Source organism: Asterias rubens, chromosome 20 (genome assembly GCF_902459465.1).
Source record: "Asterias rubens chromosome 20, eAstRub1.3, whole genome shotgun sequence".
NCBI lineage: Eukaryota > Metazoa > Echinodermata > Asteroidea > Forcipulatida > Asteriidae > Asterias > Asterias rubens.
Genome location: NC_047081.1, coordinates 4,160,238 through 4,174,117, shown reverse-complemented (window position 1 = coordinate 4,174,117; position 13,880 = coordinate 4,160,238). Strand labels below are relative to the sequence as shown.

General features: G+C 38.2%; 1 protein-coding gene across 5 annotated transcripts in view; it reads left to right on the top strand.

The window, feature by feature from the left end:
• Positions 1-935: 935 nt before the first annotated feature.
• LOC117303778 (kielin/chordin-like protein) overlaps positions 936-13,880 on the top strand; it is a 41,938-nt gene continuing 28,993 nt past the window's right edge. For 3 of the 5 annotated variants that reach the window (XM_033788133.1, XM_033788130.1, XM_033788134.1), the window contains exons 1-6: positions 961-1,044; positions 5,102-5,201; positions 6,034-6,210; positions 9,924-12,536; positions 12,729-12,914; positions 13,376-13,582. In XM_033788133.1, the coding sequence (XP_033644024.1) occupies positions 979-1,044; positions 5,102-5,201; positions 6,034-6,210; positions 9,924-12,536; positions 12,729-12,914; positions 13,376-13,582 (3,349 nt within the window). In that variant the 5' untranslated portion in view covers positions 961-978. Of the gene's footprint in view, positions 1,045-5,101; positions 5,202-6,033; positions 6,211-9,923; positions 12,537-12,728; positions 12,915-13,375; positions 13,583-13,880 lie in introns of all 5 variants that reach the window. The other 2 variants (XM_033788131.1, XM_033788132.1) reach the window with 2 other exon arrangements.

Here is a 13,880-nt window from a genome sequence, read left to right as displayed (position 1 = left end):
GGACTTGTACCACTTTTAACAACGCGTTATAAATAGCTCTGCGAGCATTGGTTTAATTGATTAAAACAAAGGAACAATAGTTTAGTTTCTGTGAACAACGAGGTCATTATCAAAGGAAACTGTCAAAACCAATACATGAGTTTGATCAGTACTATAAAATGTAGCAAACGAATTTTCCCAGGTAAAGGCAACATCAGAACAAAAGGTAATTTCGTGAGGAATAATAGATCCATCCCCTGCCAAGAATTTTGTTGAACAATGCAGGACCCCTAAACTATAATATGAGCTGTCAGACTGCAATATGAGTTTGAGGATCAATCGAAATTGCAAGGAAATTCTTTGTTCAAAATTGAACCCCGGGTTGGGGGATGGGGTGCGAATCCACACCCATTGTTGAGTATAGTTATATGGTTTTAGAAATAACGGGAGATAAATCTAGCTACCACCCCCTGAATACCACGATGTATGCAATCAATAGCAGCTGTGGCTAATAGTGAATAAGATATATTGGGACCAAACTCCATAAATTACAAGCCTTGTTGACGCCACAAAGTTTATGCTTGACTAGATTGAATCAGCTGATGTTGATATTTGATGTTATTTTTTGTTGACAACCTTGGAAATTGTATTGGGGACAAAATGTTTTTCTGATGATGCATATACCTATGGAATAAGAATTGTTTCTGGAATATTTTAACCCTCAACACCCCCACATCCTGATGGTGTTAATGTGCTAAATATAGTCTTTATAAATAATTACTTACGAAGGTTGACCATTATTGTCCCAATGCGGAATTGACGTGCCATAAATCAATTGTACTTATGGAATTAATGGGTTAAGTTTGCCTTTCTTTGTGTTATTCCCCGCAGACCTGGGTAAATTTGCAATTGTTTTTGCTAATAAATGATACAACTTGTATTCATGAGTTTCACTTAGTGCTCAAACCTGTGTGGGGAGTTGCTGCACAAGCTGACAAGATGTTAAGAACGCTGATATTGGTGACGTTGCTGGGATATGTCGTTCCGGCGGCTGTTATGCAGAGAGTAAGATTTGTTTTGCTCTTTTCAACTGTTTGTCTGTTTAATCTGCCATGTAAACTTTGCATTATGTTGTCCATGTAACCAGTGCCCTGAGAACGATTGACAACCCTTCTAATTCTCTCAACATGCACAGAAACTTGAATGCAAGTTTAAAAAATCGCGCTATGTATTATGTGTTTAAGAAATTGTGTCAGTGCAGCACTGGGTAACACTTTACTTTAATTTGTTTCTAGTATAGATTACATCTGGATAAAGAATATTGCTTGTATACCATACACCAAGCTCTGTTAAACACTCGGTGCTTTTCTGAGTCCTGTGACAAAAAGTCCTCAAGTACTCGAGTGGGATTCGAACCAACGCCAGTTGCCTTCTAGAGTGAATGTATTACCACCAAGCTTTTCTCTTGGCTCACGAGCAAGCTCAGTTGTCTAATGGTAAAATATCTGCTTCATCCTGGTGTGATCCACGGGTACCCGAGTATTATTTTTACAGAACTTGGAAATTACTGAGCAGGTTTTTTAACGCATATGTCATACATTGGTGTAAAAGTCAAAACATAGTATGCTTCAATATGACTTATTTAAAAGCTGTTCCGACATTTTAGTCGGAACAGTTATTTTCTGTAGATATGTTTAATTTGTTATTACTTTTGATAGTATCGTTGTTTTGATTCTTTCCAAAAACCACATTGACTTCGCATGTGACTTTTTTAAATGCTGCATGCCCCTCAAATTTTTCCCAGCAATATTTATTATTAATGTTTTTTATTTATTTGTAATCTGTATGTGTAAAATCACCCCACACTGTTTTAATTAACATAAATACTAACTTTTTGAAGTTTGAAATCTCATTAGTTGTGTGATTCTGATAGTTGGGTTTCACCTAGAGGTGACTCTGGGCTTAAGCCTATCCTGAAAAACTTGCTGCTCTGAATTGGTGGATAATTTGACATTCAAGGAGTTGTTCAGCCCAGGTACAGTGACATTTTATGGGGTCACTTTGTCTCCCCTGACACTCAAATACTGGAGCTGAGTTTAAAAGTACAGGATTATGGACCTTTCTAGGCATTGGGCCTGTGATATCTTCCACATAAAAACTAGTTTATACTTTAAGCCCCCCCCAAAAAAAAAAAAAATAAAAATAAAAAAAAATAATAATAATAATAATAAAAAAAATTAAAAAAAAAGCATCCTGAAACCACATAATTGTTATTTATTAGTTTTTTATTTGTAGCCCCCCAGAAAGGCGACATTTGCATGTAATTTTGCTTTATCAGGGAACCGTTCATTGATTAATTTATCACCCATACTTTTGACTTCTATAAGCTCTAAATAGCCAGCAGACTTTTAGACTGGCACATTCTTCCATGAACAAAAGAATTTTAACAGAAATAACAAAAGACTCTTACAAAAATAAAAGGTGATCTTCTTATATGGAAAGCAGTTTGTGATGATTTGCTGTATCATGAAAGTAGCTTCACTTTTAGTTTGTGTAAAAAGGAGACTTGTTGCGTCTGGGACATGGCAGCTTTTATTAGTTGGATTTTACATTTGCCATCATTTGTTTCTTGCATGGATCCACTACATGCATGTAGAGTCTCGTCTTCAGACTTCATTTTTATCGCCTGTGTTTATGTTTCTGTTTGGATGAAAGTATCCTTTTCACTTTATCGAGACATTATTATGGTGAGGCCGTATTGATTTTCTCCCATTCAATTCAATGTAACCAAACCGAGGCTGGAAGGAGATATAGTCTGGTTCTAACTTCTATTCGACTAGTGTATTGAACATAAGCATTCATTACTTTTATAGGATACAGGGAACAAGACCAAGATGGCTGCAAAATTCTAAAGGTCTTTAGTTATATAATGCATCTATTCACTGTCCGCTTTTATTGGCTGACCGTGCAAGGGGAAAATATGGCTAGTGGGCCTACTGTCAAAATACATCACTACAGAATGCAATCAAAACTTTTATCATTGTTACTAATTATTTATTTCTGTTTTTTTTCCTAACCATTTCTTGGTGAGGTAAGTACTCCAATATATCTGTACTTTATTTTAAGCTCATCATTTTTTTAATTAATATTTTCTGTATAACAATTCCAGCTTTTTAACTATGGGTTTATTTTCTGTGTGTTTTTTAATTATTGATTGTTGTGTACAAATTCTGCATTAACTACATGTTTAATGTATTTTCTCTTGGGTGTTTTAATTGTATGGATTTTAATAGGTTTTTTTTCTTCTTTTAATTGTTCAGCGCCCGGGAGCATGTTAACATGGATAGGCGCTATATAAATTTCCATTATTATTATTATTAATAATTTGCTGTGTAAAGACGAAACAAGATTTTTACTTTGATTCAAAGTTTTTGTTTATAGAGTTAAAGATGCTGGACACTTTTGTTTACTACTTAACTACGATAATTATAAGCATAAAACTCTACCCGGTGACAAGTAATGGAGGGCTGTAGCCAGTATAAAACATTGTGAGAAATAGCTTCCTCTGATGTAACTTTTCACAAAAATATTTTAATTTGATTTCAAGACATATAGAATGTGATTTTGAGGTCTCGAGATCATGCATCTGAAAGCACAAAATTTGTGCAACAAGGGCGTTTTTTCTTCCACTATTTTCTGTCAACTCCGATGACCAATTTGAGCTCAGTTTTTCACAGGTTTGTTATTTTATGCATATGTTGAGATACACCAAGTGAGAAGACTGGTCTTTGACAATTTACCAATTGTGTCCAGTGACTTTAGTGTAAAACTGTGGACGAGTAATCCTCAACATTCAGAAAAAGATATGGGTACAATCTGGGACTTCCCAGATAGAATATGTAGTAGTGCCAATCCTTAATTAATTCGTTGGTCTAAAAAATTGTCCCAAATAGAATATATAATTGCATCGGACTCTTCTCCAAATCGCTGTTGCTTATTTCATTTGCGGCATTTGAAACAAGTATTGTAAAATGACACAGAATCACTGACAAACATTGTTTTTGTCTGTACTAAATCTCATGACGGCCTATAGGGCCTACCTATTTAATTGGGTGAATTTGTCACATTGTGTGATGTGTTAGTTGAAAAGTAGAGGGTGGAATGATTTTACTTCTACAAAAACTATATGCAGTATACATGGCCCATTGTCATTGAAATAAGTTTTGTTTTAAAGAATTTGTTTCTCTGAAAGATGTTTTGTTTTTGCTCATACCACGGACAGTGCACCAAATGCAAATTCCTTTGACTGATGGACGTGATTAAGTCAGTGTCACAACATTCATCCTTTTGTTGTTTTTAATGAACAACTACTTATCTATATGGAACCATTTGACGCTTCATTTATTTGATTTTATGCCTCTTTAAAACATCCCGTTTCAAACCCTGGGTACTGATTGGTCAACACCAGTCCACTATATTCCTGTATTGCATGCAAAATCATATCAACGCAATCTCGAACGTTGCAACGCATTAGGTGTACATAGCTCTGTTTCACTCTCATCTCTTTTTAAGTTAAAGTTTAAACTCGCTGAAGCCCAACCTTTTTTCCAGTTGTTTTTTTTAATAATATTGCTGGTTGATTTTTTGTTAACTCCATTATCTTTAATTTTTTCCATAGTACACACAGGCAAACATAAATTAAAAACCAACTTGTTTACCCCTCTCCAAACTGGCGAAGACTTATATGAAGTGGAAAGGTTGTTATTTTGTTCACCATTGACACCGATGTGTATTATGCACTTTATATTCAGTACTTTCCTGAGCTTTGTGGAAAAAATAAGAATATAATAATACAAAAATCGACAGGCAAATCACTCTGGCTGGATTCGAATCCTAAATACGATTCAAACTGCCTCTATAGCCACAAGACCAGCTCAGGAACCAAGTGGTAAGACATCTACCCAAGCAATGCAAAAATCGTAGGTTCAAGTGATTTGCCTGTGATTTTGTTCGCATATAGTTTGGAAAGTGCCGAGTATACAGTGCTTAATTCCCATTGGTGTAAAGGGTGAAAAAAACCCAGATACGTAAGTAATAACTTTTGTTTTTACCATCAGCGAAGTGTGAGGAATGTGCACCTCCTCCGCCGCCTCCCAAACGTTGTCACTGGGCAAAAAGTACGCCGAGCGAATGCTGCCCTTCAAAACTGGTGTGTGAAGAACGTAAGAGGAAAATTCTAGTTTTCTTTGCCATAGATGACAACTCATTTATTTTCTTGTGCAGTGCCTTTATGTTTTATGTGTTTCTAGAAGGGAATGTACACGTTTGGTTATTACTCAAAACAAATATTAACTTAAAAACTGACATGGTAACAAGTATTTGAGAGCTGTGGATAGTATAAAACACTGTGGGAAAAGACTCTCTTTTTTTTTTAAGGTGGTACTTCTCACTAAAATAATAAAAGGCTTCCAGCTAGAAGTCTTGTATTCCTATCTGAAAGCACAAAAATTCATCTAACAAGGGTATTTTTTTCTTTCATCATTTTCTCGCAACTTCGATGACCGATTGAGCCCAAATATTCACAGGCTTGTTATTTTATGCGTATGATGGATACACTAAAGTGAGAACACTGGTCTTAGAAAATTACCACTAGGTAGGCAGTTGGTTGGAGTAAAGCAACATCCGGCAAACCAACTGGGCAAGTTTTTTTTACACACAGTAAAGCATGGATTCTTATGATATGTTAACTTCTTCAGTCATCAACAAACAGGTCTCAATTTCAAAGACCTGTTTAACACGACAATTTTGCTAAGCATGACATTTTTGCATTGATAAAAACATGATTACCAACCAAATTTCTACGTGATTTTCAGGATAAGCAAACAACAGCTGAATACCACTAGCAAGAAATATGCAACAAATGGAAGTTTGGTCGGTTATCCTGTTTGTTATCAAGAAATAACTTTAATGCTAAGCAATTTGTTTTTGCTGTGCAGCCCACTGACACTTAAATCGCACAAGGGTTCAGTATTGTTTTTTGTGTGTGTTTTTCAGCTCTGACTGCCTGTCGTTCAGGAGCAAAAGTGGCTAAATATTGTCCAGATTCACTCTGTGATGACACAACCTGTAAGGGTCACCCTCATGCGAAGTGTCTGATCAGTAGATGTGGAGGCTGTTCTGTCAAGTTCTATAAGCACGATGAACTTGTAAAATGTGCAGGACATAATAAAGGTAGGTGTCATGCAGGGTTTACAGAAGGTAATGGTGAAGGACTTCTATTGAAATATTAGTCCGTGAAATGCTTTACTTTTTGAGAAATCGATAAAACAATATAAATTCTCGTTAGCGAGAATTACGGATTTATTTTAGACACACGTCATGACACGGCGAAACGCGCGGAAACGAGTGGGTTTTCCGTTATTTTCTCCCGACTCCGATGACCGATTGAGCCTAAATTTTCACAGGTTTGTTGTTTTAAATATAAGTTATGATACACGAAGTGTGGGACTTGGACAGTACTGTTTACCGAAAGTGTATAATGGCCTTAAAAATTTTGTTTTAGCTGAATTATAAAATATGTATCAGTGCCCATCCATGAGATATTAATTTGTGTCTGAATAGTGAAATTGATAAAGTTGAGGACAGAGGATTTGAATTACCATTGCTACAATTAAAAGAGGCTCTTCATAAAAGTGCATAATTGGAAATAAAACTTACAATTTTTTGGTGGTGCTTTCATTCAAAGTGTTAGGAAATGTGTAGTATTACTATTATTACTATTATTATTTTGTCTTATCATGGAAGAAAAAGAAAACATTTTCCTTTGTGTCGGGAACTCCCTGAGTCAGGCTAAGTTCCAAAGCCTTAGATCTCAAGGGTTATTCTCAGGAGGACCTCGCTCTTCCCAAAAGCGCCGCCTTCTGTAACAGCTTTATCCTTAAATATGTCTTTATTTCATCTATATATCTAGTAGTATGGTAAAGCAAACATGATCAGTCCGAATGTTAAAGTCACAGGAGTCGGCATCTGCAACTTTCTCCGTGTTCCATTTTTCTGTCACTTTGGTAACCCAGTCCTTACACTTATCTCAGTGAATCACCTTGGCCAACTTGTCACGTCGTCCTTGGTACTCCAAGCTTGCCAGTATAGTCTAGATTTCAAGCCGTCCAGTTTAGTAAACCATACCGTGGCGGGCGCGCTTTGGCGATTCAACCGCGCGTAGTACACTATCTAATATCAAGCACCATAGACTTGGGCCAAGACTACGTACATGTACCTCATCAAAGGCACGGCACATGTATTAGTCGCCTTCCCCTGAGTGTTCAGTTTAGACTTTAAACATGTCCTTACCCGTTTGATATATACTGCCCTCAGCCTCACCTATGATTCCTCGTGAAGGACAAGTACTTCATTTCTGCTTGAGACATTGACTTTGCTACTCCCATTGCATCCAGTACTTTTGCACTCAGTTTTTATTTGAATATGGGCGTTGTATCAGACTTGTATCAGTAAACAGAGCCAGAATCTACAGGTATACAGGTAAAAATGTTCCACCCCATCCCCACTCTGTGAGCATGGTGAGCTAGGAGCAGCGGCCTCCTCTGGTACTTGGTGGTCAGCAATTTCCGTCTTTTCCCTTCCAGCTTGGTACTATCCTCTCCATCGCTTAATCTCCTGAATAATTGTTATAACACACCTCTTGCTTGTTCCGTATTCTGGTTGGCTGAAACACGGTCACGTACGGGATGAACTAATAATATAGTCTAGTGATCGCACGGGCGTGTTTTGCGGGAACTAGTTCCCGAGCGGGCATTAGTCTTTGAAAATAGTTTCCCGGTTACAGCGCCCTCTCTTGACTTGAACCGTGAACAGCAACTACAAATCTTCTTTTCTTTTCCAGATTTCTGTTCTTATTTCACATTTAAGACCGAGCCGCGTTGTAAAAAACACATTGACTGGCATAATTCGGTAACTAATGTACCTCTATTCCCCCTCGGTCCTACCAGAAAAGGGGCATAAATAGGTTGCTCTTCTGGTCACTCAAAGTCCCTCGGGGGAATAGACATACCGTACACTAATTACCTCATCATTGCCAGTCAATATGTGTATATTACCCACTGGTTCTGTTAGATAGTACTCAGCTTTGGTCTGCAAGCAATGATCTCTAGTGCCAAACACACCTTTACCTTGCATGGACGTAATCAGGAGGGGGTGGGGCGGCACAAGGGGAAATGACCCAGCTAATGTATACGTCGGCCCAACGTTGGCAAACGTACACGTTTTTGGTAGGGCAACCGTTGGCAAATGACGTTGTGGTGACGTTGTTTTTTCCATCGGGCCAACGTCGAGGACGTTGGGCCAACGTTGGGCCGACGTAAGCCCAACCCCATTCCGACGTCGGCAAATTTTTTGCTGATGTCTGGACGTCTAACGTTCGCTGTGTACTTAATTCAAGTAATTAGTGTACGTTAATTAATACTTGTCAGTTATATTATTTACAAGTAATTGATGATACTAATAACTATACATTCTAACTACAACTTATACTAGCCCACACACGTGCACGGCATGTCTTTTATTATTAAAATCAAGAATCTACAGACTTTCCAGTCACGGTTTACAACTTTATTAATACAAATTGTTAACTTCTAAATTCAAATGTTTTTAATTGTATTTTTGATGTACATATTTTCTTACAGACAAATTATCCACAAAAGTACACAAACTTGCCTTGGAAATTCTTAAACTCAACAAATTTGTGTTTAGTTTTGTTAATACACAATTCTAAATCACACCCACAAATTAGCATTTATTTCAACGTTGGGCCAACGCTGGCCCAACGGAACGCCAAACGTATTAATGTTATCTTGGTTGGAAAGTGACCCTTTGCACTGTACAACATTGCCCACATTATAACTACGTTATTCCAACGTGGGAAATTTACATGTTATACGGCACAAGAATTCCCGACGTTGGCATAACCTAAGGATACAGACGTTAGGTTGCCCGTACTTTGGCTGCGTTGAACCAACGTTAGAAATTGACCTGTTATACTGCGCAACGTTTCCGATGTAGGCATAACCTAAGGATGCAGATGTTAGGTTTCCCGTATTGTAACTACGTTAAACCAACGTTGGAAATTGACCTGTTAAACTGCAGAGCGTTTCCGGCGTTGGCACAACCTAAGGATGCAGACGTAAGGTTGCCCGTATTACAACTACGTTGTGACAACGTTGTAATTCTAACTGTTGTATTTCATACTGTTCACCAACGTTCGTACAACGTTTAAAAACTGACTCCGACCTTCCCAACGTCTGTTCAGCGTCTGTACTTTGATGCCGACTTTGCCGACGTTTACCAACGTTGGCCCAACGTATACATGTTAGCTGGGGAGGAGTTGATCCCGTCCTTATAGCTTTCTTTGTATAGCATCTGGATTAGCAGTATGGCTGATCGATAAGATCGTTATAGAAACTTGTTGGGAGTGGTTTCTCTTGCAATTGTTGTATTTGTTCAATTTTGGAACTTGTAAACCCTTAGTACTCCACAGATGACCTTACTTATTGCATAGAAACCCCCATTAAGACCTCAACTGTATTGTTTAAGTACAATCTACCATCACTAGAACTACTCACTTAGTTGTATGCAAGTTCCACTTCACAGAGATTATTTTAAACTAGGATAATTACCCTGGACAATTGAATTATTAATACAAAGGGCCCGAAGATAATTAAGTGTACAGTGTTCCTTTAGAAACTCTAGCATATGCACTCATTTAGGTTCAGTTTCATTATTCACTGCCCGTAAAGGTGATTATGGTACACAACTCATGAAACTGATCTTTCCAATGAACTCATAATTATTTACTATGTCTATACTGTTTTTCAGTATTTTGCTTACCAGCCCACGATTGACTAACCCTTCATTTATGTTTCTTTTTCCAGAAATCAAACCAATCTGTCCTTATCTTCCTGTTGCCACCTGCGAGAATTCACCATGTATGTATGGTAAATGTAAGGCTGAACCAAGTGCTCCTTGTCGAGTTGACTTCTGTCAGCCATGTACAGCAGTGTTTCATGATGAAAACAATAAAGAGATGCAATGTTCCCCATCTGTTGATACTGAACCGCTGCCAGACTTTGAGTTAGACGGAGAAACAGAACCTCTTCAAAAAGATTCTAAACCACACGGGGAGACAGAACCAGCTCAAGAAGAATTTGGACAACAACATAGTAAACCGACACAAGGGGAAGCAATATCACATGAGGAAAGTGAACCAGCACAAGAAGAACCTGACCAAGAACAGAATAAACCAACACTGGGAGAAACTGTACATCAACAAGAGAATGAACTAGTACAACGGGAAACCGAATCAGTGGAAGAGATTGAACCATCAACTGGAGCAGTTGAATCACAAGAGGAAAGTGAACCAGTGGGAAAAGTCGAACCATCAACTGGAGCAGTTGAATCACAAGAGGAAAGTGAACCAGTGGGAGAAGTCGAACCATCAACTGGAGCAGTTGAAACACAAGAGGAAAGTGAACCAGTGGGAGAGATCAAACCATCAACTGGGGAAAGTGAACCAACACAAGAAGAACCTGACCAAGAACAGAATAAACCAACACTGGGAGAAACTGTACATCAACAAGAGAATGAACTAGTACAACAGGAAACCGAATCAGTGGAAGTGATTGAACCATCAACTGGAGCAGTTGAATCACACGAGGAAAGTGAACCAGTGGGAGAGATCGAACCATCAACTGGGGAAAGTGAACCAGCACAAGAAGAACCTGACCAAGAACAGAATAAACCTACACTGGGAGAAACTGTACATCAACAAGAGAATAAACTAGTACAACGGGAAACCGAATCAGTGGAAGAGATTGAACCATCAACCGGAGCAGTTGAATCGCAAGAGGAAAGTGAACCAACACAAGAAGAACCTGACCAAGAACAGAACAAACCAACACTGGGAGAAACTGTACATCAACAAGAGCATGAACTAGTACAACAGGAAACCGAATCAGTGGAAGAGATTGAACCATCAACCGGAGCAGTTGAATCGCAAGAGGAAAGTGAACCAACACAAGAAGAACCTGACCAAGAACAGAACAAACCAACACTGAGAGAAACTGTACATCAACAAGAGAATGAACTAGTACAACATGAAACCGAATCAGTGGAAGAGATTGAACCATCAATTGGAGCAGTTGAATCACAAGAGGAAAGTGAACCAGTGGGAGAGATCGGACCATCAACTGGGGAAAGTGAACCAACACAAGAAGAACCTGACCAAGAACAGAACAAACCAACACTGGGAGAAACTGTACATCAACAAGAGAATGAACTAGTACAACATGAAACCGAATCAGTGGAAGAGATTGAACCATCAATTGGAGCAGTTGAATCACAAGAGGAAAGTGAACCAGTGGGAGAGATCGGACCATCAACTGGGGAAAGTGAACCAACACAAGAAGAACCTGACCAAGAACAGAATAAACCAACACTGGGAGAAACTGTACATCAACAAGAGAATGAACTAGTACAACAGGAAACCGAATCATTTGAAGAGATTGAACCATCAACTGGGGAAAGTGAACCAGCACAAGAAGAACCTGACCAAGAACAGAACAAACCAACACTGGGAGAAACTGTACATCAACAAGAGAATGAACTAGTACAACGGGAAACCGAATCAGTGGAAGAGATTGAACCATCAACTGGAGCAGTTGAATCACAAGAGGAAAGTGAACCAACACAAGAAGAACCTGACCAAGAACAGAACAAACCAACACTGAGAGAAACTGTACATCAACAAGAGAATGAACTAGTACAACATGAAACCGAATCAGTGGAAGAGATTGAACCATCAACTGGAGCAGTTGAATCACAAGAGGAAAGTGAACCAACACAAGAAGAACCTGACCAAGAACAGAACAAACCAACACTGGGAGAAACTGTACATCAACAAGAGAATGAACTAGTACAACGGGAAACCGAATCAGTGGAAGAGATTGAACCATCAACTGGAGCAGTTGAATCACAAGAGGAAAGTGAACCAACACAAGAAGAACCTGACCAAGAACAGAACAAACCAACACTGGGAGAAACTGTACATCAACAAGAGAATGAACTAGTACAACGGGAAACCGAATCAGTGGAAGAGATTGAACCATCAATTGGAGTAGTTGAAACACAAGAGGAAAGTGAACCAACACAAGAAGAACCTGACCAAGAACAGAACAAACCAACACTGGGAGAAACTGTACATCAACAAGAGAATGAACTAGTACAACAGGAAACCGAATCAGTGGAAGAGATTGAACCATCAATTGGAGTAGTTGAAACACAAGAGGAAAGTGAACCAACACAAGAAGAACCTGACCAAGAACAGAACAAACCAACACTGGGAGAAACTGCACATCAACAAGAGAATGAACTAGTACAACGGGAAACCGAATCAGTGGAAGAGATTGAACCATCAACCGGAGCAGTTGAATCACAGGAGGAAAGTGAACCAGTGGGAGAGATCGAACCTCAAACAGCTAAATCAGAAGGTGATTTCCAATTCCCTTTCATATATAGCTAAACAATGAGTAAATACAATCAATTTTTCTGTTCTAAAGTACGTTAACATAGACGGCTAATACAAAAGCTGTCATATTTTTCCAGCCATCTTTTTTCAAGTGTTTTTTTTTTTTATTATTGAAATTTCACAGTTGGTTTTCATTTTCCTTTCCTTCTCCTAGAAGTGGGACATTACTGCGTTGACGGAGAGACATGGAAAGATGGATGCGCGGATTGTCAGTGTGTTAATGGTTTTCCTACTTGCTTTTGGGTAGGGTGTGGAACCTTTCAAGTACCTGAAGGTATAATATGTAATGTACGACCAGGAACAGAAAATGATTGTTGCCCAAAATATGATTGTGAAGAGGGTAAGTTGTTTTTTAAAATTTGCTCACAACTCAAAACACATTTGATAACATTAAAAAATGAGAACCATTGAATTGTTCAATAAATTTCCCAGAGTTTGGGCTTGATCAAATTGTGTGTTGTTTGATTTGCCGTGAACTTGTTCTGCAAATCATCTTTGTTAGTTTTAAAAGGTACAAACATGATGTGACATAAACAATTTTAAATTTTAACATAAACTGATAGATTTTGCCCAGAATTGTGAAAGAAGAGCATTTTTAAAGTGTTTTGAAATTTAACAGAGTCAAGATTGTGTCAACATGTTTAGATGTATAACACAGATCTGACAAATCTGAAGTTAAAAGTGTGAAACGGCCTGTCGTAGAGAGTTTTGTCTTGTTTATTTATCCACCTATTCTGACTTTTTCTTCTTCTCAAACTATGGAAATTTCACTGTTGGTAATAATTTCTTTCCCTCTCTCAGTGGAAAGTCACTGCGTTGACAAGGAGGGAAAGGAGTATGCTGAGGGAGAGCAATGGAAAGAGGGATGCGAGGATTGCGAGTGTAGCAATGGTATTCCTTCTTGCAAATTAATACCATGTGCACTCTTTATGCCACCTGAGGGTACACAATGTAAAGTGCGACCAGGAACAGAAAATGACTGTTGCCCACAATTTGATTGTGAAGAAGGTAAGTTGTTTTGTTTTGCTCTCAATTAAAAAACACATCTGATGACATTTGAATGTGCACCAGAACCATTTATCTATTACAAACTGTTGATTTGCAGCAAACATTTTCGGCAAACTGTCTTATGAGTTTTAAAGGGTACAAACATATTCTAACAAGTATATAAACTGATTCTGCCCAGAATGTGTGAAAGAAGAGCAATTTTAAATTGTTTTGCAATTTTACAGAGTCAATGTTGACATGTTTAGATATCAACACCGATCTGACAGATCTGAACTTGAAAAGTGTGAACAAGCGTGTA